At 42.3% G+C, this 26,455-nt stretch overlaps 1 protein-coding gene across 1 annotated transcript in view; it reads left to right on the forward strand.

Annotated features, from left to right (window-relative positions):
* LOC140503292 (uncharacterized) overlaps positions 1 to 24,718 on the forward strand; it is a 59,733-nt gene extending 35,015 nt beyond the window's left edge. The window contains exon 7 of the mRNA XM_072607160.1: positions 22,208 to 24,718. Coding sequence (XP_072463261.1) covers positions 22,208 to 22,606 — 399 coding nt within the window. The 3' untranslated portion in view covers positions 22,607 to 24,718. The remainder of the gene's footprint in view (positions 1 to 22,207) is intronic.
* Positions 24,719 to 26,455: the final 1,737 nt, after the last annotated feature.

A 26,455-nucleotide genomic window follows, 5' to 3' on the forward strand; every position in this document is an offset into this window, starting at 1 on the left:
CTCTCTGTCTCTCTGTCTCTCTCTCTCTCTCTCTCTCTCTCTCTCTCTCTCTCTCTCTCTCTCTCCCCCTCTCTTGCTCTCTCAAAAGGTGAAAAAAAGAAGCTATAATTTAATTGGTATTATCACCCTCCTCTTCCATTTCTCTTTTCACCCATCCCAGATTCAGATCACTGACTCTCACACCTTTTCTCTCCTTTTAATTTTCTCTTTTATGATACATCTGTGAGAAACAAAAGAAGGAATCCACAGGATTAAAAATTACTTCCAGCTTTGAGTGATAATAGGATGTAAGTCAGAGGTAACTGGTTCTAATCAGAGTTGTAACCAAGCAGAACCAAGCTTCTGAGCAGGTGAAAGGTCAGAAGTTTGTGTGTATGCTTAACGAGCTGTTTGAGGGGGAACATATCAAGTAAGAGAACATGAAGTGGACAGTTCAGGAGATTGCATCTAGCCAATGGAAAACAAGGGGGAAAATTCAAATTGGGAACAGCATAAAAAGTTTACATTTGTCTGAGCAACTATACTCTCCATCAGGAGGTACCCATTCATTAAGAATGTAAAATAAAGGGGGGAGGAGCCAAGATGGCAAAGTAGAAAGATACACATATGCTAGCTCCAAATCCACAGCCCATAAAATACCTGTAAAGAAGAACTCCCAACAAATTCTGGAGCAGCAGAAGCCACAGAACAAAGGAGTGGAGGAGATTTCTGTTCCAGAGAGCCCTGAAAAACCAACACAAAAGGTCCATCGTGCCCCAGATCCAGAGCAGAGCCCAGCCCTGCCTTGGCCATGCAGCACTGAGGGGAGCAGATCCAAGCAGGCTTCAGGGACAGAATCTCCAGTGGCCACGCAGGTCCCTCCACCCACAGGTGCCAAAGGTCAGTGAGAGAGTCTCTTTGGCTGGCCAAGAGGGGAGTGGGGTGTCCCTGTAGCTCGGGCCCCCTTGGGAGGCAACAGTGGAGGCAGCAGCAGACAGGGGCTCCCAGAGCAGGCAGGAGCTTGGATCCATTGTTGAAGGTCTCAGCATAAACCCCCTGAGGGAACTGAGCCCCTGTGGTGGCCCGGACGCCCACCCGAGCACCTGAACCTAATCTCACATTGAATAGCAGCCCTGCCCCCACTGAAAGCTCTGAGGCTGGGAAGCAGCATTTGACCCCAAGCGCTGGCTGGGCGGATCTGGAGGTGTGGTGGGAGTGGAGAGGACACTCAGAAGTCAAGTAACTGGCTGGGAAAATGCCCAGAAAAAGGGGAAAAAAATAAGACCATAGAAGGTTACTTCCTTGGTGAACAGGTGTCTCCTCCCATCCTTTCTGATGAGGAAGAACAAGGCTTACCATCAGGGAAAGACATAGAAATCAAGGCTTCTGTATCCCAAACATCCAAAATAAATATTCAATGGGCTCAGGCCACGGAAGAGCTCAAAAAGGATTTTGAAAATCAAGTTAGAGAGGTGGAGGAAAAACTGGGAAGAGAAATGAGAGAGATGCAAGAAAAGCATGAAAGGCAGGTCAATACCTTGCTAAAGGAGACCCAAAAAAAAGCTGAAGAAAATAACACCTTGAAAAATAGGCTAACTCAATTGGCAAAAAAGGTTCAAAAAACCAATGAGGAGAAGAATGCTTTCAAAAGCAGAATTAGCCAAATGGAAAAGGAGGTTCAAAAGCTCACTGAAGAAAATAGTTCTTTCAAAATTAGAATGGAACAGATGGAGGCTAATGACTTTATGAGAAACCAAGAAATCACAAAACAAAACCAAAAGAATGAAAAAATGGAAGATAATGTGAAATATCTCATTGGAAAAACAACTGACCTGGAAAATAGATCCAGGAGAGACAGTTTAAAAATTATGGGCCTACCTGAAAGCCATGATCAAAAAAAGAGCCTAGACATCATCTTTCATGAAATTATCAAGGAAAACTGCCCTGAGATTCTAGAACCAGAGGGCAAAATAAGTCTTCAAGGAATCCACAGAACACCACCTGAAAGAGATCCAAAAAGAGAAACTCCTAGGAACATTGTGGCCAAATTCCAGAGTTCCCTGGTCAAGGAGAAAATATTGCAAGCAGCTAGAAAGAAACAAGAGAGCAATGGGGGGCAGGATAGGATGGAGGGAAATAGAGTTAGTCTTACACAACACAACTATCATGGAAGTCATTTACAAAATTACACAGATATGGCCTATATTGAATTGCTTGCCTTCCCAAAGGGAATGGGTGGGGAGGGAGGGATGAAGAGAAGTTGGAACTCAAAGTTTTAGGAACAACTGTCGAGTACTGTTCTTGCTACTAGGAAATAAGAAATACAGGTAATGAGGTATAGAAAGTTATCTGGCCCTACAGGACAAAAGAGAAGATGGGGACAAGGGAAGAGAGGGATGATAGAAGAGAGGGCAGATTGGTGATAGGGGCTATCAGAATGCTCGGTGTTTTGTGGGGGGGGGAGGGGACAAATGGGAAAAAATTTGGAACCCAAAATTTTGTGAAAATGAATGTTAAAAGTTAAATAAATAAATATTTAAAAAAAAGAAAAAAAGAAAATGACATCTAACTGGAGGGCAGTTTGCTTTATAGGGAAACTAATATTAATAGAAAACTGTAATTAGTGATACATTTAAATTTTTGCAACATTGTGAATTATCAATAATAACGTTTAATAAACTCTTGAGTGGTAAAAAAAAAAAAAAAAAAAAAAAAGAATGTAAAATAAAACGAGAACTTTCCTGAATTCACAATGAGTATTATTCTTTATCGAGTAAGCATGTTTCTCACACATCCTTTATAGTTGTTGTTTTTTTTTTATTTTGCTTGTGAAATTTATTGTGAGAAATAACTCATTTAGGTTTGGGAGTGATGAGGTGCTTAGGTACATGTGCTTGGATCCCAATTCTAAAATCACATTTCTCCCTAGCCTCAAAACACTATCCCAAGCAGTTTCTCCCCAGCCCAAGGACACAGTCTGACCCAGCAATAATCGTTATCTCCCTTCCTGCTACAGTAGCCAGCTGTACCTATAGAATTTATTAGTCTGACCCAGCTGTGTCCTGGCTGAGCTGGCTGTGTACTGGGTCATAACAACATTTACTACCCACTGGCCAATCATATGTATCCTAGACTTAGACATTCACATACTTATCTTGTCTAATAAGACACTCATGAGAGCAGCCTGGTATTCTTGAGCCAGCCCTGACCATTAGTTGACATTCAAGTCTAAAAGCACACCTCCATGTTGCTCCCCCTTGGGCTATTTCCCAATGAATTCTGGGTTAAATACCTATGTAGTAGATACCAAAACTGCATGTTCCTTTAAGAACTAACCACTCCCTAATCCCACCCTAAATTACCTAATTAACATATTTGGTACCTGTTTTACTATAGAATATCTTATATAAACTTTAACTATACCCCTCTAAGGTTGCAGGTTCCCTAAGAATTCTTGCCTGTTAAAAAGTATAATAAATCTTTACCTTGACCTCAAGAATGCTTGACTCTATGGATTCATTCCAGGCAACCTGCCCCTGTATTCTGGCCTTTGCTGGGGGGGAAGGAGGGAGGGATGCCTCACCCCACCCCCTTCCAGGCCTCATCAGGAGGGGTGAACATAAAAGAAAAGTTTATTAACATGACTGCAGTGGCAGTGCCTCATACAATAGACACACCCTCTAGGAAAAAAGTAAGCCTTAAAAACCTATGCCCAACCACAACGTCCCTCCCCTGTCTCCCCATTAGCTGGGCAATACAGGTTTTACAACTTTCCAATATACCTACTACATAGTTCCTCCTCACATGTTCTCTCCCTCCCCCTACATACATTGTGTGACCATTGAAATGAAACTTTAGCCCTCCCAGAGGAGAAAAAGTTAATATTCATAAACTTATTACATATAAGTATCCCAAGCAAGACTCAACTTTTATACTACTTACCTGACTTCTGACCTCCAAATAAGATAAAACCAGTTGGATCCTTGTTTTGCCTGTTATCTTCTGGGTGAGACATAACTCCTTCATCATGTCTCCCAGTCTGCTGATTGTTATTCTGAATTTATGGAAACAAATTTCTCCCTTATATTTCTCAATTTTTCCTCTTCTTCTGCTAGAAGATAATATAGTACCAGTCTATATTGTGAGTGTCTGTTAACCAATTTATTTTCTTGCATTTTCTGCAAGTCAAAAGACTTTCTGGTATGTATGTGTGCCCTAGATTTTATACATCATATATTTCATACTTTCTGCGAAAACAAATTTTAATCATTGCTCGCATTTACCTCCTCAGTTCTAATCCTCCCTCTTAAATTTCCCTCATCCCTCCACTTGTTCCTTCCTATTTCCCTGTTAAATAGAATGTATGTCTATGAGAAAATTTGGCTACATATATGTTTGACACTCCTCTGCCTGGCTTAGGCAAGTGTGAGATTTTTTTGTGAGAGGCCCACTTTCCTTTTTATATAATCTTCTTCTGGCACACCTCAATTATAAGAATTAGTAAGTTCATTCCTCTTCTTCCTCATTTCTTCTCTAGTATATCCATTTTTCCTTCCCCTTTTAAAATCACTGAAGTGGAACACAACATGCCCAGTCTCTTGTTTTTCTATATTCCTTCAGTGACCCTTAAAGATAGTGGGATTCTGAAAAGACATCTTTCTCATCTTCTTTATTAGAATTTAAGCACCTGAGCATTGTTTAGCTCTTTCCAAATTGCTCCAATATATTTCCCTTTAGTAAGTTTCTCTGGTCTTCTTTGTTTGCATTCCAAAGATTCTACCCAGGTCTGGTCTTTTCATCACGAATTCTTAAAAGTCTCTGCCTCATTCCATGTAGTATTATGCTGTTTTGGGTCAGAGCCAAGATGGTGGAGTAACAGCAGGGAATTTCTAGAGTCCTGTCCCCAAGCCTAATCAAACACTTGTAAAAATGGCTCTAAACAAATTATGGAACTGAAGAACCCACAGAATGATGGAGTGAAGCAAATCTCTAGCCCAAGACAGCATAGAAGGTCCCCAGGAAGTGTCTATCACACTATGAAAGGGGCAGGGCACAGTCCAGTGAGGGCTGTGCTGGCAAAGACAGGAATTGTGCAGGCCTTGGAAAGATTGAATCTCTTGCGCCTGTGGCAGTTTCCAGATTTCAGGATCCCAAACTCCAAGGACAAATTGTAAGGTCAGTGAAAAAAGCCTGTGGGAAAAGTGTGGGAGAGTGGAATGGTCCAGCCCCAGCCCCAGGGCAGCAGAAGGGGAAGGGGGCAGAGAAACCCGCAGCAGACACAGCAGTAGCAGGGGCAGAGACAGCATCTGTTGCTGGAGCTCTAGGCCCTCAGATTGTGGGGGAATTGAGTGGCTCACAGTACCCCCTCACCCCCAATGGAAGCAGAGATCTACCTTGACAAAGAGCTCAAAAGTCACGTAAATGACTGTGGAAATGAGCAAAAACTGAAAAAAGAATCAGACTCTAGAATCTTACTTTGGTGACAAGGATGACCAAAACATGCAAACAGAAGATAACAAAGACAAAGAGCCTCCATCCAAAGCCTCCAACAAAAATATGAATTGATCTCAGACCATGGAAGAGTTCAAAAAAAGATTTTGAAAATCAAGTAAGAAAAGTAGAGCAAAATTGTGAAGAGAAATGAGAGCAATGCAAGAAAATCATGAAAAGCAAGTCAACAGCTTGCTAAAGGAGACCCCAAAAAATGCTGAAGAAAATAACACTGTAAAAAATAGACTAACCCAAACAACAAAAGAGAGCCAAAAAGCAAATGAAGAGAAGAATGCCCTAAAAAGCAGAACTGGCCAAATGGAAAAGAAGGTCCAAAAGCTCACGGAAGAAAATAATTCCTTAAAAATTAGAATGGAGCAGATGGAAGCTAATGACTTTATGAAAAATCAAGAAATTATAAAACAAAACCAAAAGGATGAAAAAGTAGCAGACAATGTGAAATATCTCATTGGAAAAAAAGCTGACCTGGAAAATAGATCCAGGAGAGATAATTTAAAAATTATGGAACTACCTGAAATTCATGATTAGAAAAAGAGTCTAAATATCATCTTTCAAGAAATTATCAAGGAAAACAGCCCTGATATTCTAGAACCAAAGGGTAAAATAAATATTGAAAGAATCCACAGATCACCTCCTGAAAGAGATCCCAAAAGGAAAACTCCTAGGAATATTGTAGAAAAATTCCAGAGCTCCCAGGTCAAGGAGAAAGTATTGCAAGCAGCCAGAAAGAAACAATTCAAGTATTATGGAAATACAATCAGGATAACATAAGATCTAGCAGCTTCTACATTAAGGGATCAGAAGGCTTGGAATATGATATTCTAGAATTCAATGTAACTAGGATTAAAACCAAGAATCACCTACCCAGAAAAACTGAGTAGAATACTTCAGGGGGAAAAAATGGTCATTGGATGAAATAGAGAACTTTCAAGCATTCTTGATGAAAAGATCAGAGATGAATAGAAAACTTGATTTTCAAACACAAGAGTCAAGAGAAGCATGAAAAGGTAAACAGGAAAGAGAAATCATAAAGGACCTACTAAAGTTGAGCTGTTTGTATTCCTACATGGAAAGATAGTATTTATAACTCTTGAGACTTTTTTCAGTACTAGGGTAACTGAAGGGATTATATACACATAGACTGAGAACACAGGGTGGATTGAATAGGAAGGGATGATATCTAAAAAAAATAAAATTAACGGGTGAGAAAGGAATATATTGGGAGGAGAAAGGAAAAAATAGAATAGGGAAAATTATCTCACATAAAAAGAGGCAAGAAAAAGCTTTTTCAATGGAAGAGAAAAGAGGGGAGACGAGAGGGAAAAAAGTGAACCTTACTCTCATCACATTTGGCTTAAGGAGGGAATAACACGCATACTCAATTTGCTATGAAAAATCTAACTTACACTACAGGAAAGTAGGGGAGAAGCAGGGGGTGAGGGGATGATAGAAGGGAGAGTAAATGGGAGGAGGGTATAATTAGAAGTAAATACTTTTGAGGATGCATAGGGTCAAAAGACCAGAAAAGAAAGAACAGAATAAATAGGGGGTAGGATAGGATGGAGGTAAATATAGTTAGTCTTACACAACATGACTGTTACGGAAGTCTTTTGCAAAGCTACACATATATAGCCTATATTGAATTGCTTGCCTTCTCAGTGGGGATGGGTGGGGAGAGAGGGAGGGAGAGAAGTTGGAATTCAAAGTTTTAAAAACAAATGTTAAAAATTGCTTTTAATTGTTGGGAAATAAGATATAGACAAATGGGGTATATAAATCTATCTTGCCCTCCAAGAAAGTAGAGGGGATGGGGATAAGAGAAGGGAGGGGTATGATACAAGGGACAGTAGATTGGAGGGAAGAGGTAATCAGAATGCACCCTGTCTTGGGGTGGGCAGAGGAGAGAGATAGGGAGAAAGTTTGGAACTCAAAATCTTGTGGAAAAGAATGTTGAAAACTAAAAATAATAAATTATTTTAAAAAGGATTATGCTATTTTGAAGGATTAATTATTCATGTTTATAACCTTTTTCTTTTGCTTTTTGGTCCATTGTGTTCCAAGAACTCCCTTCCTTTACTATATCTGTTGCAGATTCAGTCATGTGGGATCCTGAGGATTCCTTAGTACTTGAACTTTGTCTAGCTACCTGTGGGATTTTTCTTTGACCTAGAAACTTTGGATTTTGGCCAAGGTATTTCTGAGTGTTTTCCACTTGAATTTTCTCTCAAGTAGTTGAGCAGTGGATTCTATGTTCAGTTTATGCTCTAGTTCTAATAATTCTGGGCAATTTTATTGTATGATTTATTGAACTGTGATATCCATTTTTTTGTTTGGTTCAGGGAGTCCAATGATTGTTAAATTTCCTCTTTTTTTGTGATGTCTTCCAGGTCAGATGTTTGTGATAGTAGATATTTTATATGACAAAACAACCTATGAAGATTCTAGAATATCCTAAAAAAAAAAAATGAAAGAAGAAAGGAGAGTAGACTAAAAACATTTTATGGGAACATTTACAAATGCTACCTAAAATTAAGGGAGTGAGTGGATAAGGAAACAAAAGTTGGCAGCATACTCATCCGAGTGGAAAATGGGAAGGATAAAAGAAAAAGAAATAAATTTGGAACTCTGGGATTAAGCAAAGTAACATAGTAGAACACTAAGAGGGCATCAATAGAAGGTGGCCAGAGTCAGATTACTGTAAGCAGAACAAACTACAAAGATAGCACTGACTTAAAAGCGTAAGGGAGGGTAGGGAAAAAATGTTTAACTAAAGAAAATACAAAGCATTATAACCTGAAATGTGAATGGGTTTTCAGTTCCCCAATTTAAAAAATGAAGGAAGAAAATGGAAAAATAGAAAACATTATTAAATGCCTACTAGTTTCCAGGCAGGCTTTGTGCTAGGCACTATTATTACAAATACAAAAGTGAAACAGTCCCCACTCTCAGATTTACCCACTTGCATGTTTCCAAGTGCGTAAAAAGAGTGTAACATACTCCCCCTACTCAGCCCACTTCAGCAGGCATAGATTTGCACACTGGGTCCCGGGAATAAGGGGAGGGAGAGAAGTGTGGCAATGACTGCTTCACTTCAAGGAGTAATCCTGTGGGTCTACACTCCTAAGACTGTAGCTCAGGGGCCCCCATGAGCATACTTCCCTTTTAACTAGCAGACGCAACTAGCTCTTAGCAAGAGGATACAAACTCCCATAACCTATGCAAGCCAGGTTATAGAACTGTGCACAACCATAATCTGGTATGCACACTCTCACCAACAACGCAGCATCTCTGGGAAGAGTGGGCAGAGAATGTAGTGTGGTGACAGGGCATGCATATAAGGAACATAGGCCAAGCCACCCACAACTCCAGAACTGCAAACAAAGGTGTTTCTACCTCATAATGAGATCAGAGGACTCACAGTCAGTGTGCTTGTAGGCCTTCCATGATTTCTCCCAATATCGTAAGGAAGGCTACCAGTGAGGTAATCTAGCTGTCCATCTGTCATCTCACTGTTGCCATGTGACCAGCCATTTTCCGTACCTAACATACAATTACTTGAGAATGTCCTTTCCTCCCTCTGTTCCTTAGAGTTCTTACTTGGTTGTGGGATGTAGCCTGTTCACACACACACATCCCTCCCACCCTGCACACTCCCCTCCCTGCAAGTATCTCTTCATTTCCCTTTTTATGATACCTATCTTTAGTTCCTTGGAGACAAGGGGGCTCCACATCTCACTGTCATACACATTAGCAAAACTGTTTTAGTTTGAGGGAAAAAAGGGACCATTCCTTTCCCGGGAAGTCTGGGGCCAGCAAAAGAGCTTTGAAATTTCCTGAAAGTGGTTCAGCTTAGTCTCCATTTCTACTGCGTGCCCACACACTGTCCATAATATACTATATCAGATGCACATGCTGTGGACCATGGCAAACTTGAAAACAAAGTCTCCATTGACAATGAAAAATCGCATTTATTAATTACATATGCACCCAGTGGCATAGCATCTATATTCTTAAAGGTTAGGCAAATTGCAATAAAAATGCACAAAAATATTAGGATTTTATTATATATATAGGTATATTATATATATTATATTATATATATAACATTATTTCTCTCAGAACTTGGCCCTAAAAAGATACGCTTCTTTCTAGAGTTGGGGGATCCACAGGTGTGGAACACCATATATAATATTAAAGTTTTTTTGATGTATTAATTGTTTTTACTGAAATTGGTTTTTTCTTTTCCTCTTTTCTTATAAGGTATAATGACAAAGATAGGGATATGGGATGACAACATCAAAAGATACTAATAAAAATCTAATTCTAAAAATTCCTCTCAGAGCTGGAGAAATCCTGCCAAAAATAAACCAGTAGGAAACATGGAGTAGTTGAGAAAATTTGATTTCAAAGATCTGTGGTGATTTCTGAATGAAGTATTTAAAAAACTACAATTCTCAGCATCCCATGGCACCTTAAACTGGATGATATACTTCAGCATAAAGCAGAGATTCTTAACCTGCAAGATTTTCACTGGGGAAGGGAGGGCTACAGAAGGAGAAAAAGAGATCCAAAGTAAGGGAAGGCTCTAGTGGATATGAGTTTAAGAAGACATTGGAATACTCAGGTCCCTCCTCTAATTCCTTCTGAAATCCGATTTATATAGATATATAGATATGGATATATATAGATATATGGACATATATCTATATATATATATTTTTTTTCAACAACAAAAAAAGTGCCATGGAATATATATGGATTTGTGGTAATATCAGCAAATGCTTTCACACACACACACACACACACACACACACACACACAGACACACACACACACATACACACACACACACACACCACCTCTGAAGATTATGTTAAACAGCTACCTGTTACTGGAGTTATGTAAGTCTTTCATGATCAACCCAACTGAATTTGATTCAGCAAGCATTTTATATGCATCACACTGGGAGGCATTAGAAATATAAATACCGAAAAACCTTGGAGATATTGCTGGTTCAGTTCCAGACCTTGCAATAAAGTAAATCATACAATAAAGTGATTCACACGATTTTTTTGGTTTCCCAAGGCATGAGTTATGTTTATGCAAGTGTGAAATAGTATTAAGTCTGAAATAACAATGTACATACCTTAACTAAAAATATTTTATTGCTTAAAAAATTCTAGCCATCATCTGAGCCTTCAGCGAGCTTTAATTTTTTTGCGGGTAGAGGGTCCTGTTCCTATGCTGATGGATGATGATTGATCAGGGTGGTGGTTGCTGAAGGTTGGGGTGGCTGTAACAGTGTCTTGCAATAACACCAAACTGAAGTTTGCTGATTAACTCTTCCTTTGACTTGAACACTTAGAGGCCTTTGCAGAGTTATTAACTGACTTCATTTACCTGACTTCAATATTATTGTCTCAGGAAACAGCAAGGCATGAGGAAAGAGAGACTGGGGAGAGCAAGTTGGGTGCAGCAGTCAAAATACACACATTTATCAATTAAGTTCTGTGTCTTACATGAGCCAGATTTCTAGAATCCCTAAAGAATTATAATAGTAACATCAAAGATCATTGATCAGAGATCCCATAACTGATATAATAATAATGAAAAAGTCTGAAATATTGTAAGAATTACCAAAATGAAAGAAATTATGTGATCATATGCTGTAGGAAAAATGGCCTGCAGACTTGCTCAAAACCTTCAATTTGTTGTTGTTTTTTTTAAACAGTATCTGCAAAGTGCAGTAAAGCTACACAATAAAAGGAGGTATTGGGGCGGGGGCGCGGGGAAGGGGGCAGAGTGTCCTTGCTCTAGACGCCCTTACTTGCTTCTGGGTTGATATGACATGGAAACATCAATGCATGTTTTGAGAAGGAAGACAGAATTTCAGCTAGGGGACTGGATCAATACTTCTCCTGGAAGATGGTGCCTGAATACTGCCCCATTCGTGGTGGGGCCATGCCACGGGGAGATCGCAGCAGCTGCTCCCTCTGCCTGAAATAGGAGCCCTGGCTTCCTCCAAGCCTCAGTTCAAAGGCCATCCCCTGCAAGTGACCCTGCCTGGTCACTGCGCTCCGCGTTAAGGTTACTTTGTAACTACTTTGTAACTACTTTGTAACTAACTACGCAATGGCTTGCACGTTTTCCCCAATAGAATGGAAGGTTCGGGCTGGTTTTTGCCTTTCTTTGTATCCCTGGCACTTGATACAGTGCCTGGCTCATAGCAAGTATCGAATATACGCTTGTTAATGGATGGGTAACAGGCACTAAGAAGTAGAGGAATCACTTCAGTCCCCTGGAATTTCGTTTCCTAGGATCTGCAAAGATGTCACGCGCATCACAGTCCCCACGGTGCTGCTAGAACACCGGTGCCTGCATCAGAAGCAGACATTCGGCTTCAGACTCAACAGAGCCCAGCTGAAGGGGACATTACATGTGCGGGGAATTTCGGGGGCCGGGGGGGGGGGGGGCGTGAAGGAGAAGAAAAGCACGTCCAGCAGGAGGGCTTCCAGGACAGAGAGAGAGGAGAGAGAGGGAGAGAGTTAGTGAGTTAGTTTTGTAGCAACTCTCCTGAAGATACCGCCTTCTAAATAACTGCTTTCAGACGCCAGCGGAGCTTGGCTGGCAGATTTGGGGGAGGACTCGGGCTGACACTGGGGATGCAGGAGCGACCTGCCGGGGAGCTAGTTTGCCGCTAGATACGTGGGGGTGGAGAGCAAGCCCAGCGCCTGGGTCGCAGCGGGAATTCTAGATCGGGAGGCCATCCGGTCCAGCCCCTTAGGGACCTGGGCCCAGGGGTCACGAGGCCAGCCCACAGCAGCAAAGGCACGAGCCTGGGGCGCTGCACTGCGTCCCCCACGCCTCCAGGCGGCGCACGTCGCGCCCTTCCCTCCTTCACTTGGGCGTCCGCGGCTCTTCCCCCAGGAAGCCTCCCCGCCGCTACGAGCTAGGAGGGAGGTCCCAGCAGGAGGCGCCTCCGGGGTCCGAGGCCGGCCCGCACCTTGGCCTCTCCGCGCCCTTTCATCGCCTTTGCCCGGCACACGCACCGAGGCCTCCTCCGGGTCTCGCGACTACGATTCCCACAAGGCGCTGCGGCCCAGGTGGCTACCGCTTCCTTCCTCGGGTTACATGATGGAGGCGCGTCATTGGGGGACACTTCCTCTTTCGCTCCCTCTTTGTTTCTCGATCCTCCCGATTGTTTGCTCCTCCCGGTGAGTCTCCCTGAGCTGCCCTGCGACCACGTGACGCTGCCTCGAGACCCAGGCTCTTGGCCCCGCCCCCGTCGCGGCGGTTCTGGGCTTCAGCCAATCAGCAGCGGTTCCGAGCGCCCCGGTCCCGCCCCTGCGCTCCCAGTGGGCTGGGCGGGCTGCGAAGGCTGCGTGTCCCAGCTTGGGGGGGTCCCTCGGGCTCGGTCGGGTCCCGGGCCGCTTGACCCCTCCTCCGGGCCTCGGAATGCCCTGCCCCCGGTGAGCCCCGGGCCTGCTCCCGGGCGCCCTCGGCTGCCCTTCCTGGGGCCCGCCGTGCGGCCCGTCGCGGGGCTGACCGGGTCCGAGTGCGGCCCCGGCTCGTCCCGCAGCCTCGGCCCGACTTCGGGCCTCCTCTCCTCGCCGGCGCCGACCTCGGATTCCTCCGGCCTGGTAGTTTCCCGCCGCCGGGCCGCTGCCCCCCAGGACCCCCGAGCCCGCCATGCCTCCGTCTCTCCCTGGCACAGCCCCACCGCGGGGCACCCTTGTCGTCACCCCCCCTTAGACACTTAGGAAGCGCCTCCCCCTTCTAAAGTAAGTTCTGCGGAGCCGGGTCCGTGGGGACCTAGGCCCGGGGTGACCCAGGCGCCCCCACTCCTAACCCGCTTCCCAGGTCGCCTGAACTGGCGCTCCCTGCCTTGGGCGTCGTGCCAGGGCCCGGACTAGCCCGGGACTTCATGGCCCCCGGGCAGCCACGTGCCTTCCACCTCAGTTTCCCCATCTGTAACACGCCCCTCCCAGGGACACCGTGAGGCCCACAGGAGAGAATGCAGACCCTTCCCCACCAGTGAGACCCTCCAGGCCAGAGAGAAGCGCCCCCTCCCCCTGCTCTGACTTGGTCCAGACGGACCTCCCCACGCCCCACCTCCGATCCTTTGCTCTGGCCGTGCCCCTTTGTGGAGCGTTCTCCCTTTCCTCCTCTGCCTCTTCGTCCCCTTCAAAGCTTAAGGCCCGGTGTCATCTTCTGTCCGTCCGTCCGGTGCTGCTTGATCCTCTCCAGCGCTACTGGGCTCTCCCTGTCCCACAGAAACGTATTTATTTTCACAAGCTTATAGACGTACAGATTCTCTCCCCTTGTAGAATGTGTGCTCCTGACGGGCAGAGTCCGCTTCTGTTGTGTCTTTGTATCGCCAGTGAATATATTAGGGTCTGGACCGTGGTAGGTACTTAACATACTTGTTCCTTGACTGGAGGTACCCCACTTTTGCTGCATGAATCCGAACCTCTGGACCCCAGGTCTGACCTCAGAGGAGAAGAGCTGGGATTTGTGACCAGCGTATGACTTCCTCTGTGGGGCTGGCATGTGCCTTCTCTGCTTCCTGGAAAGGGTCGGCCCAAGTGATGGCCCTTACCTGTCTTTGAAGCCCGCTGGGTGCTGCGTGTTTGCTGCTTCTGACTCCTCTCTCTGTGGGGAAGTCCACAGGTATTATAGCTTGTACATCTGGGCTTTGCAAGGCCATGATGGTCTCACGGGTGGTTCTGCTTTTTTCCCCAGCTGTGCCTTCTGACAGTTCTGCTGTTCCACAAGAGGGGAGCACCAAGGACGAGGGGATGGCTGATGTGTTTCTGACAAGCTGGCTCCACCAGGTAAGATCAGAGACTCCGAGCTGGGACTGTCCTCTCTTCTAACCTCCGCATCTGGAAGAGGGGGAGCTTGAAGCCTAGAGCACAGTGACTTTGCCCAAGGTTACTCTGAACCGCAGTCCAAACCCTGTCCCCAAATCCAGTTTTCCTCCCATGGCACCCTCTGGGCTCTCATTGGCCGTGGGCATTTTCTCTTTCCTGAAATGGCACTCTAGTTCTCTAATACATTTTGACTTACTCTCTGATTGCAACCCCAGAGAGTGGGTGCTGTGAGTATGATTGCTAGAATCCCGCTCCTTTTCCCCACAGCTTTCCCTTGCCCATTCAGTACTATTTGCTTAGTACTCAGATACATGATATGAAGGAATGACCTTTTTCCTGTTCGTTATGTTCAACACTCTACTTCCTGACTTGGAACCTTGGGACAGTCACACCTGGAATGTACTCTCTCCTCGATGCTGCTTAGAATCCCTCATTTTCTTGAAGTGCCTTTCTTATTTGAAGCTTTTCCTGATTCCTTTCCCCCATGCCTTGGATTTATTATTATATATGCATTGTATATAAATACATGTGTGTGTACACAGATGTACATATGGATATATGCCCGTATGGTCTCCCCAATTGATGCTAGCTCCTTGAAGGCTGGGAATGTTTCATTTTTTACTTTGTACCCTCAGTATCTAGTGTGCAGTACCTGGTTGTGAAGGACATTAAAAGTCAAACAGAAGTTTTTATAGTTGGTTCTGGAGGTAATGGGGAGTCATTGGAGTTTATTGAGTAAGAAGTTAACACGGTCAAGCCTGCCTTTTAGGAAGATCTTTTTGACAGCAAATTAGAAGATAGTCTAGAGTGGGGAGATATTTGAGGTAGGGAGACCAACCAGAAAAACCAGAAACCCTAACTTTACTATGGTAAGTGGTTTATAAATTCTTGTTGATCAGCTGACCCAGATGAACATGAGAGGGGCCTTTGTTAGGATTCTTTGAGTTTAGCTGGTCAGAAACATTAAAATTTATCTAATATTTGTTAGTTGCATTGTTGATTTTTGATATCCAACGTAAGTTGGTGGAAGCGTTTCATATTAGATACGTTCATAGATAGAATGTTGCATTGTCATCTGATGGTATCTAGTTTTTTCTCCTTTACAGTAAAAATGTTTTTTTTATCCCTACCTGTTGGTTTGACTTCATATTTGTTGATTAGAGGTGGGTTTTGCCATCAGGGATGGGTGCCTAAGGAAAAAATGGATGAGAAATGGATGGACAGGTGACTGAAAAATACAAGGAATGCACATAAAGCTCATTGATTGGTGAATGTCAACTTTTATGAAAAGCAGCAAGGTAGACTATATAGAATTCTACCTCTGTTGTTGGCTGTGTGACCCCCCCAGTAAGTCACTTAACCTCTCTGAATCTGTTTCTTCATCTGTAAAATGGGGTAATATTAGCGCATTCACTATTGGGAGACTTAAGTGAGATAATATACGTACTTTGTGCACTTAGAGCACCGTAGAAATGTCAACTAAAGACAAAACTTAATGAAGAACAGACTACAGACTTAGGTAAGGTGAGGTCGACGTATGGAGGGAGACAAAGAAATATGAACTAAGTAGAGTTTTGTGTAAAATGGACGAAAATGTACTGGGGAACAAGAGCTTTGAGCAAAGCCCAACATGATGGTGTCAAGTTTATGGTTAGATCATATGGAATCCTTGAATACAGAGGCAAGAGCCACTTGGGGTTGCTACATGAAACAAGCACATTTTAATTTAGCCATATTAAATTGTACAATTAGGAAGACATTGCAAGGGAGGGTGTTTGTTATTTCATAGGAATGTTAGTTAAATACTAAAAAGAGTGTTCGCTGTGTTGCCCCTGACTGGAAATGACTGCTTGCAGTATTGTTCATGTGGTCTGCCTCATTACCGAATGTATATGGATTATGCCAGCTATGGGATTTGTGGATTTAAGAAGGAAGGGTTTCAGAGTGGCAGTCTCTGGAAAAAAAGTATGGCAAGGTGAGACTGAACCATAGGGCAATGCTCTGAATGGTGAGTTAGTACTTAAAATATCCTTCAGTTGAATCCCCATTCTGAATACGTGACTGTGGGCAAAGAATTTGTTTTCCCAGAGGCTCCGTTTTTAATTCTGTAAGATGGGATTGTAAGTACTTTCTCTACCTACCTCACCACATTAATGTGAGGAAAATGCTTTATAGACTAAAGTGTTGTAAGAGATGCATGGAACAGAAGAAAGGCCAGAAAGAATCATAAACAAATATGACACTTGGGAAAACATGTTGAATTTATTACATATATTTACATATACTTGGATATAAGTATGTACATGTTTATTTTTATCGTATTATTCCCATATATTTATGTAGGCTTAAAAGAAGAAAAGGGTGTGTATCGATCCATAACAGTTCTCTACGGGTTCATGTACAATCCTCTTTCGCTATGTCTGCTATGTTGCGCTGTTTCGCTATGTTGCGCTATGTCTCTGGAAATGCCCATTTTATTTGGTGCTTATTAAGTTAAGATTAAATTAAATAAGATAAAAATGAATCAATGTGAGCTTTTCTTAATGAGTCTAGTAGGTTTGAGTGAGTTAATATTTGTAAAAATTTTAGCCCAGGGTCTGGCACATAGTAGGAGCCTCATAAATGCTTATTCCCTTCCCTGTCCTTTAGTACAATGTAAAGCACATAATAAGTACTCTCAATATATCCTTTTTTTTTCTAGAACCCTCAGTACTCTTAAGTACCAATTCTAAACTTCTGTTTAGTTTCACCTTTCATTAACATCCATGTGAGGGACAGTCTGTGGCTAAGCAGAAATGTCTTCTGTGCTTCAGGAGTCAGTGACATTCAAGGATGTGGCTGTAGATTTCACTCCAGAAGAGTGGATGCACCTGAACCCTTCTCAGAAGGAGCTCTACAGGGACGTGATGCTGGAGAACTACAGGAACCTTGTCTTCCTAGGTGAGAACAGCTTCCCCAGGGACTCAGAAAATGCTCCCTGTATTCCATCTGGCTGTGGAGCAATGTTTCTTTGACATAACTGAGAGAATAGAGAACCCTCATCTTCCTGCTTCCTGTTTTTTAGATGACAGTTTTTGCTTTGTAAAATTGGAAAAAAGCTTGTTCCCCATCCTTGACTATCTTTCAATGCTTCTTAAACTATGGTCAAAATGGGGTCACGACCCACAGTTTAAGAAGCCCTGCCTTAGATCAAGGGCAGTACCCCAGATAGATATCTAAACACATAGAGGATCCTTTTTTTTTTAAATAGGAAAAAGGATAAAGGAAATTATTTTCTTTCTGATTCCAAACCCAATTTGTGAACTATATAGCCATTCCCCTCCTATCTACACCCTTCCCCCACAAAAATACCCACAACATAAACAGACTTGCTCCATGGGAACACATTTTAGTGCACAAGTTCCCAAATTTATTTGGCCTACAGCCCCCATTTCAAAAAGAAAATTACTCAGTACCCTCCCAGGGGTTAGGTTAGCCTAGCCCTTATGTTTATTCAGTGCCTCCCAGTTGTACCCGAGGCTACCACTGCCTCCCCATTGTTCCAGTGCCCGCAGGGGAGAACAGGGGTGCTGTATCACCCACTTTGGGAACCTATGTAGAGCCACTTTCGGAGGGTTTTGGTGTCACCCCTGGTCATTCCTTAATGCCTTCTTTTCCCTGGAGAATAATGGGCTGTAATGCAATTCTGAAGTGATCCTCCATCCTTGGTAGTTTTTCATGAGTAGAGTTTCCTGTTTCCAAACTAGATGTGATCTCCCAGCTGGAACAAAGGAAAACACCATGGATGCTGGGGAGAGAAGACTACAGAGGCCCCTATATGGGTGAGTGCACGGGAGGTAGGCACACAGGAGCTGTTACTGTAGGTCAACTCTTACTCAGGCTGAAGCACCTTAGATAGCTTAGGGAACTCTCCTTCAATTCCCTTGCCTAGAAGAGCTAAAACTATTTAGCACAAGTATTTAGTATTCTCAAATGAACATCAAACTCTTAACAGGTCACTTTTCTTGAATTATTCCTTCACTTTCACCTCTATTCTCAGATAAAACGGTCCTCAGCAAGAGAAATTTCTTTCTCATATTTCTATGAAGTCACAGCAGCGACTCTATTTCTGTAAAATTATACAGCAGGTATTACTTATCTCTCCTTCCTTGATTATTTCTAATAGATTTATAACACTGCCCTAGGACTTGATGCAGATACAGGATAACGAAAAATATATTCTTTACACATTTTTGTGTGTCCGACTAGAAACTCAAGACAGACACAGGAAAGAGCAAATGACCATCCTTTCTTATAACACAGAAGGGACCCTAGATTCTCAAAGGCTATGTTAGGGGATTGGTTGTAATATATGGCAGGTCTTGTCAAGCTTAAAAGCCTTCTAGTACTAGCCCAGACTATCTGTTGTTAATGGACCCACCTGTTGTGTTGTGGTTTGTCCTTCTTTCTTGAAGAGGACCATAACATCAGGGAGATGATGACATGACTTGTAATTGACTTTGATTTGAGTGAGAGAAGGCCATTCTAAGTCACCAGCCTCACTTTCTCCTCCAGAGCCATCTGGGTCCAGTGGCCAGATATCAATCAGGACAACTGGAGAGGGCCCCAGTGGACCTACCGAGCAAGTTCAGAAAGGATTATACCCAAAGTAGCCATGGGCTGATGAAGTTTTGGGCCATAGCAAGGCTAGAAAGCCATCTACTAAAGTATAAGTGAATAGTGATCTTTGGAACAAGAATCCACACAAAGAAAATAACACATCTTGGAAGTACTTAAAGATGGCTTTTGGCCCCAAACTCCTCCCAGTCAAGGTCTTCAGATCTTGGTTCTTCTGTCTTCTATAGCAGTAGCTACCCTTCATAGCTTGATGTCATCATCAGATTTAATAAGCATTGTCTTCTCTATCATAAAATCATCTGATAAAAATATTAATGAGGAGGGAACAAAGGCATTGTATATAGGAGGCACCAGAGACCTCCCATCAAATTAATATCAATCCGTTAAGCTTTGATCTTTAGGTAGGAGAGTTTGATCAGACACCTAGTAACACATTCCTCTCTCATCATCAAGGTGAACATGAAAGATTTTTTAAAATATGTTTGTGAAGTCTAGATACATCATGACTCGGCTATTCTCATGATAGAACAGAAGGGCTTCCCATTCGGTATGAGAAATGAAGCTTATTTTGTATGGCTTTATTTCATACTTTCTTGTTCTGTGGTTTGATCAGGCTCTGATATCCAAATAATCATAGCTGATACTGGTATAGCCAATGAGGATTGAAAAAAGCCCTCTGCATAGATCCTGGCAACAGTGCTGAAATGTGGTCAACAAGTTAAGTCAGCTGGGTCTCGTTCAGCCCCCCTTGTCCTGGTTTCCCAGGTCCAGAGGCAGAAAGTAGACCGAGCTCTTTTTTGATTCCAAACCAACATCACTGCTCTCCATTCCCGCCAGCTGGAGTTTTCAGAATCCACCTCTCATCTGCCTTTCACTATTTTGACAGAACCTCCATTGTTCTCCATGATTTTCAGATTTTTAGCAGTAGATACTCAGTCACATATACAAACCATTTTAGGCAGGTAAGCAGCAAAAGGGATAGAATGCTGGACCTGGAGTCAGGAAGACCTGAGTTCAATCTGGCCTGAAATACTTACTAGCTATGTGACCCTGGGTTACTTAACCTCTGCCTGGCTTGGTTTCCTTATCTGTAAAATGGGGCTGATAATAGTACCTGCTTCTCAAGCATAGTTGGAGAATCAAATGAGATGTTATTTTTAAAGCACTTTGCAAATCTTAACACCATATATTGTTGTTGTTTTTCATTTTTTTTCAGTTGTGTCTGACTCTTTGTGACTCCATGGGGGATTTTCTTGGCAAAGATACTGGAGTGGTTTGCTAACCCTAACCCTAACCCTATCCCTTTAGAGTTCATTCTGTAGTTGAGGAACTGAGGCAAACAAGGTGAAGTGATTTGCCCAGGGTCATACCTGCCTAGTAAGTGTTGGAGACCAGATTCGAACTCAGGAAGATGAGTCTGCCTGATTTCCAGTGCTCTATTCAGTACACCACTTAGCTGCCCCCATCAACCCTATATAAAGTGCTATTATTGGTATCCTTGTGTCATTGATTTGGTCAGTGAGGAAGTCTTTACTCTGTGCCAGACACTATGCTAAGTGCTAGGGATTCTCACATTCTAGTAGGGGAGACAATACAAATGGCTGTGTACCCACAAGGTTTAGGCAGGATAAATGGGAAGTGATTTCAGAGGCTTGGCACCAGCATGGAGCAGGAAAAAAAGGAGGCGAGGACCCAAAGAGGCTTTTTATCAGAGTTGGAATCTTAGCTGAGTCTTGAAGGCAGTCAGGAAGGAGAGGGAAAGGGCAGCATGCCAGGGATGGGGGGACAGCCAATGAGAAGGCATCAAGTTGGGAAATGGGAGCGTCATGTTCAAGGAATAACATGTAGGTCACTATAATTGGATCAAAAGGACCTCGAGAGGAATATAGGAAGGCTAAGAAGATCAGAAGCCTTTAGAGTTGGCCTTTAAAAGCCAAACAGAGAGGTAAGAAGAAGGCGCTGGAGTTCCTTGAGTAGGGGGTCAGCATGCTCAGATTTGCCCTTTAGGAAGATCACTTTGGCAGCTAATTGGAGGATGGACTGAAAAGGGGAGATCTGAGGCAGGGAAACCAACCAGAAAGCTCTTGTAGTTCAGGGATAAGGTGCTGAGCGTCTGTACAAAGATGGCGACTGAGCAAGTGGAGAGAAAGGGATGTTGAAGTGGGATGCTGTGAAGGTAGAAAGGATAAGACTTGGCAACAGATCTGCTGTGTGTCAGGCGTCAGTGAACCCAAGGCTTAACTTTCCTCCTGTGATGTTTGAGAGGCAGTGTGCCATTTTGGAAGGAGTAATGGACTAAGTGGTCAGTAGATCCCAGTTATAATCCCAGGCTTCCCATGTTATCGTTTTGGTCTTTGTCAGGTCACTTACATACTCCAAGCGTCTGTTTCCTTATGTAATATAATACCTGCCCTGCCTACTGCACAGAGTTTTGAAAGAACAAATTAAATTAAATTTGTGGAAGTTCTTTATAAATTATAATCATTTCCCAGTTTTAAGTGTGAAGGGTGTTTTGTTATGTTTTTTGCTTTCAAGGTTGAAGATATTTATCTTTGAGGACAAGAAGGAACAATTTGGGGGGCTTTTGGGAGGCAGTTGGGGTTAATTACTTTGCCCAGAGTCCCACAGCCAGTAAGCGTCTGAGGCCACATTTGAACTTCGGTCCTCCTGACTCCAGTGCTGTTGCCCTATTCACTACACCACCTAGCTGCCCCACGGAGGAACAGATTTGAATGTACAATGTACTTCTAGAATTGTATGCACAAAGTAACCTTCTAACAGGAAATGGAGTAGTGATATTTTTTAATTGTATTTCAGGTTGGGAAACTAAACTTGAAATGAAGAAATCAGTTCTACAGCTTGACACTGATACGGATAAATCATCCCTGGAAAAATGCCCAGGGAATAGTTATCAGGATTCCAAAGTGGAAGAAGACTGGGATTTTGATGTTAAGAAATTTTCTAAGCAAAATGAATTTGGAGAGTCATCTCACTATAATTCAAACCCTTTTCAGGATCATATAACAGATATTATAGAGAGAACTTATGGATACGATGAATATAGGAGAGCCTTCATCCATCTTACTAGGTATCAGGGAATTTATACTGGGGAAAAGTTTCATAAGTGTAAAGAGTGTGGGAAATCTTTCACCTGCAGTTCATCTCTTAAATATCACTATAAAATTCATACTGGAGAAAAACCTTATGAATGTGAAGAATGTGGAAAGGCCTTTATTCTCCGAGCACAACTTACATCACATCAGAGAATTCACTCTGGAGAGAAACCTTATGAATGTACTGAATGTGGCAAAGCGTTTAGGTCCAACTCATCTCTTACCTACCACCAGAAAATTCATACAGGTGAGAAACCTTATCCATGTAATGAATGTGGAAAGGCCTTCAGGTCGAAAACACAGCTCAATTCCCATCAGAGAATCCATACTGGAGAGAAACCTTATGAATGTACTGAATGTGGTAAGACCTTTGCCCAGAGCACACCACTTACTACCCACAGGAGAATTCATACTGGAGAGAAACCTTATGAATGTAATGAATGTGGGAAAGCTTTTAGATATAACTCATCCTTTATTTACCACCAGAGAATTCATACTGGAGAGAAATATTAATTTAATAAATACTTAGAGGCCTTCCTTTGGGTAGAACATGCCTTACTTCCTATCAGAAAATTCATATTAGCAAGAAACCTTATGAATGTAATCAGTGCTAGAAAGCCTTTGGCTGCAGAGCACAACTAGCAAAATATTCATCCTAGGAAGATTTCTTAATGTGGAACAGCACTCATTTGAAGCTTATCCTTTAACGTGGTACAAGAAAACGCATGTTGCAGAGCAGCCCTGAAAGTATAAGCAATAAATCAAAAAAGCATTTTTGCAACTAGGACAGGAGTCTTATGTTAATTTCTCCCATCATACAGCAATAAGTGCTTTCTAAAGGGGTAATTTTATGAAAACTCAGCAGCCACAACAAAGAAATACAGGATAGCTCGTGTACAAAACTGATGTATTTAAGCCACATTTACTGGGCTGAAATTTTTGGTCGACTTCTTGACTTTATGTCAACATAAAGAAATAGGAGTAAGTGCTGGTAGCTGAGAGGTAGGTCCACAGAGAAAGCCATAGGCCAAAGGAAGATTGCTGAGATTTCCTTATGTATGGGAAAATTTTGCTTCCTCACATGGGCTTTGGCATCCTTTTCAAAGTTTTCCCTAGTTTCAGAATCTATACTGTATGGAACCCAAGGGCCAGGCTTATATTTTGTTTCCAGAGGACCCTGGAGAAGTCTATCTACAAAGGGGATGGCTTTTGAAGGACTTCCTCAGCCTTAAGCAAAGTTAATGAAGAATGAAATTTGGAACATTTCTAACAAAAGCAAAAACTATGTATCTGTGTTTCGATCTATATAGATTTCTCTATACACACATATGTAGAGAGAGGTGTGTGTGTATACATACATATATATAGATATGTAGATATTGATATAAAGATGTAATATAGATAAAGATGAATTCCAAGAACATGCAAAAACTTCTGTGAAGTGATGGAAGAAAAAAGTATAGCCTAAAGGATAGTATGCATGTTGACTATTACAATATAAATGGAGACAGCTTCAAAATGTGTAATGTGTGATTATTTCATATTTATATGTGTGTATATATACATATATTCTAATATAAATGTTTTTCTAACTAAAATAACAGTGGAGAATGGAAGCATATAAGACTTTAAGTGAAATAGAAGAGAAAATAGAATCAATGCATCTGATAAAAGGGTAATTCAATTGGGCGAAAATCCTTGCATCTCATATTTCTAATGAAGGTCTGATGTCTAAATAAATGAGAAATTACACAAATATGTGACTTTACTAGATAAATGGCCAAAGAATGTAGAGGAACGGATCTCAAAAGAATTGCAAACTATTTTAAAGCATATGGAAAATCGTTACATATCACTAATAATAAGAGAAATGCCAGTCAAAACAAATTTGAGGTTTCACCTTACACTCAGCAAATTGGCAAAGATGACAAAAGATGGAAATAGTCAATGTTGGAGAGACTGTGAAAAGACAGGCACAATAATATGTTTGTGGAGCTATGGTTCCAACTATTGTGTAAAACAATTTTGAACTATGGGGAAAAATGACTTAAATGTTCATATACTCTTTAGGCTTATGCTAAAGAGGTCATGGACAGAAAGAAAGAATCAGTGAAGATATTCATAGCACCACCCTTTGTGGTTGGCAAAGAAGAAGATAAAAAGTACATGTCTGTCGACTGAGGATGTCTAAGTAATTGTGGTACATACATGTAATGAAATATTATTGCCTTGTAAAAATGATGAATAGGAATGCAAAGAAACATTGGAGTATTGTATTTGTCTGAACAAATGCAGAATGGGTTAAGTAAAACCAATAAAATAGAACTACAACAATGCAAATGGCAAAAACAATTGAAAACTGAATGCTCTGCTTAATCATAATGACCAATCTTTGCCCCTGGAGAAGAGATGAGGAAATAAATATTCCTGCTTTCATTGGGGAGATGGATCATGGGTGTGGGATGTTGAATATACTATTAGATGTAGTCACTGTATTGAATGGTTTTGTTCAATTTTCTTTTTTCTTGGAAGGCTCACTGAGTAGAGGAGGAGAAAGGGGAATTGTTAAGAAATGATTTGTGATATCAAAACAAAAGGTGTCAATAAAATTTTCTTTAAAAGTGATGCATTGGTACCTTTATGTAGGAGATAATCTCTCATCTGCTTTAATGGATATTAGTAAGTCATTTAGGCAAGTCTGCCATACTTTTGTTTAGGCTACTTTAAAAGCCATAAAAAATTTCTTCACCCAAGAAAATGCAAGGATAGATTCTTATATATGTTTAAATTATTTCTGTTAGGTGAAAGGGCTTTCTTTCTGAACAGACTTTTTTCCTTTGTTTTCATTTTTAAAGAAAATATCTGAGATGAATTTATAATGGATTTTGGGAAAGTGGCAGTGTGTTAAGATGTAGCAGAGCCCAGATCCACCTAGTAAAGCTCTAAAAATCCACCAGAAGGAGCAATGATAAAACCAAAGCAAACCCTGCTGGGGATGGAAGCTCAATTCCATGTGGACAGTCTCGGGCGGGTAAAGGTGGGAACTTCTAAATCTTAGAGTTCTCACGAGGCCCCCCCAGGAAACGACTGGGAATCGAGGTGAACCGAGCTATCTCATGTATTTCCGCCTCTTCCCGTGAGAAACGTGATGGGAGAGAGCTCTCCCCGCCCTCGAGATTGTCCCGGATCTGGGCACACCTAACAGCACGGTATTCAGATGCAAACTATGCGGCCAGAGAGCTTAATTAGGATCAGGAAAGCCTGAAGGCTCTCTTAGCTCGGGAGGGGCCGTTACAGGACAGAAGGCTCCGTTTTCCCTCTCTTCGCTCTCCCCTCCCCCTCTCTCCCCACTTATACTTCTACTTCCAATCTCTTATTGTAAGATCTTTGCCTCCTTGGGAGATCTTTCTCTCTCCCTCCTAAGGAAGAATTCCCCTGCACTTGTAACCAGACCCTGAAATAAAGCTCAACCCTTGTTCGACTCTGGAACATCCTTTCTCTCATACGAGCATCCGGTTTGGCCAGCCGAAGACCTCCGATAGAGGTAAGGTAAGACTCGTGTAGCCCACAGGCCTCTAGGCCTGGCAAAACCCACTATAAACTAGATCAGGTCAAAGACCGCAAAAAAAAAAAAAAAATTGCTAACATCTTGGGAAGTGTGGATCGGAGATAAACTGGGTAAGTCTAAGGTGAAATGTGAATCATCCCAGTCTCACGTTAGTAGAAAGGGTCAGAGCGTTGTCCAGCACAAGCAACCTAGATACCCCTTCCAGATGAAGCTGGAAATGACCCAATCAGCACAGTCACAGTGATCCAAGCACAGCATCCATGACGAAAAAGATTCAAGTGAGTGTCCAGATCCAGCTCAGGGTAACCTACAGATAACTTCCATGCTAGAAGACAGAGCCAAAGGAGTGCCCAGCATGGGGTTTCTCAGGGGGCCCAGTCTGAGACAAGAAATGGGGATGGCATGGCACACAAGGTAAATTGACCTAGTAGCCCTACTTGTGTTACAAAATAAGACCAGAACACCATCCAGGCTGCCTGGGCCCAAACAACAGGAGACAAGGCCAATCAACTCCTACAGAAGATGAGTCCTAATCTTAGCTACCAAATTCAGAATCGAGCAGAATTATACACCATCCAAGAATATAGGAGCAGAGTTTGACCTATATGTGAATTCATAATAAACTAAAAATAGAGATATGAGTAAACAAAGGAAAAGCTCAAACACAAGGAAGAAATCCCTTGGATTGAGAGAAGTGAAAAGGGTAAAGCCAAAAGAAGACAATAACTGTTCAATAGGTCTGTATCCTCAAAGGAAATAATGTCATAACTATATAAGAGTACATGAAATAAGAT

The sequence above is a fragment of the Notamacropus eugenii genome, chromosome 5 (assembly GCF_028372415.1).
Source record: "Notamacropus eugenii isolate mMacEug1 chromosome 5, mMacEug1.pri_v2, whole genome shotgun sequence".
In the NCBI taxonomy this organism is placed as follows: Eukaryota; Metazoa; Chordata; class Mammalia; order Diprotodontia; family Macropodidae; genus Notamacropus; species Notamacropus eugenii.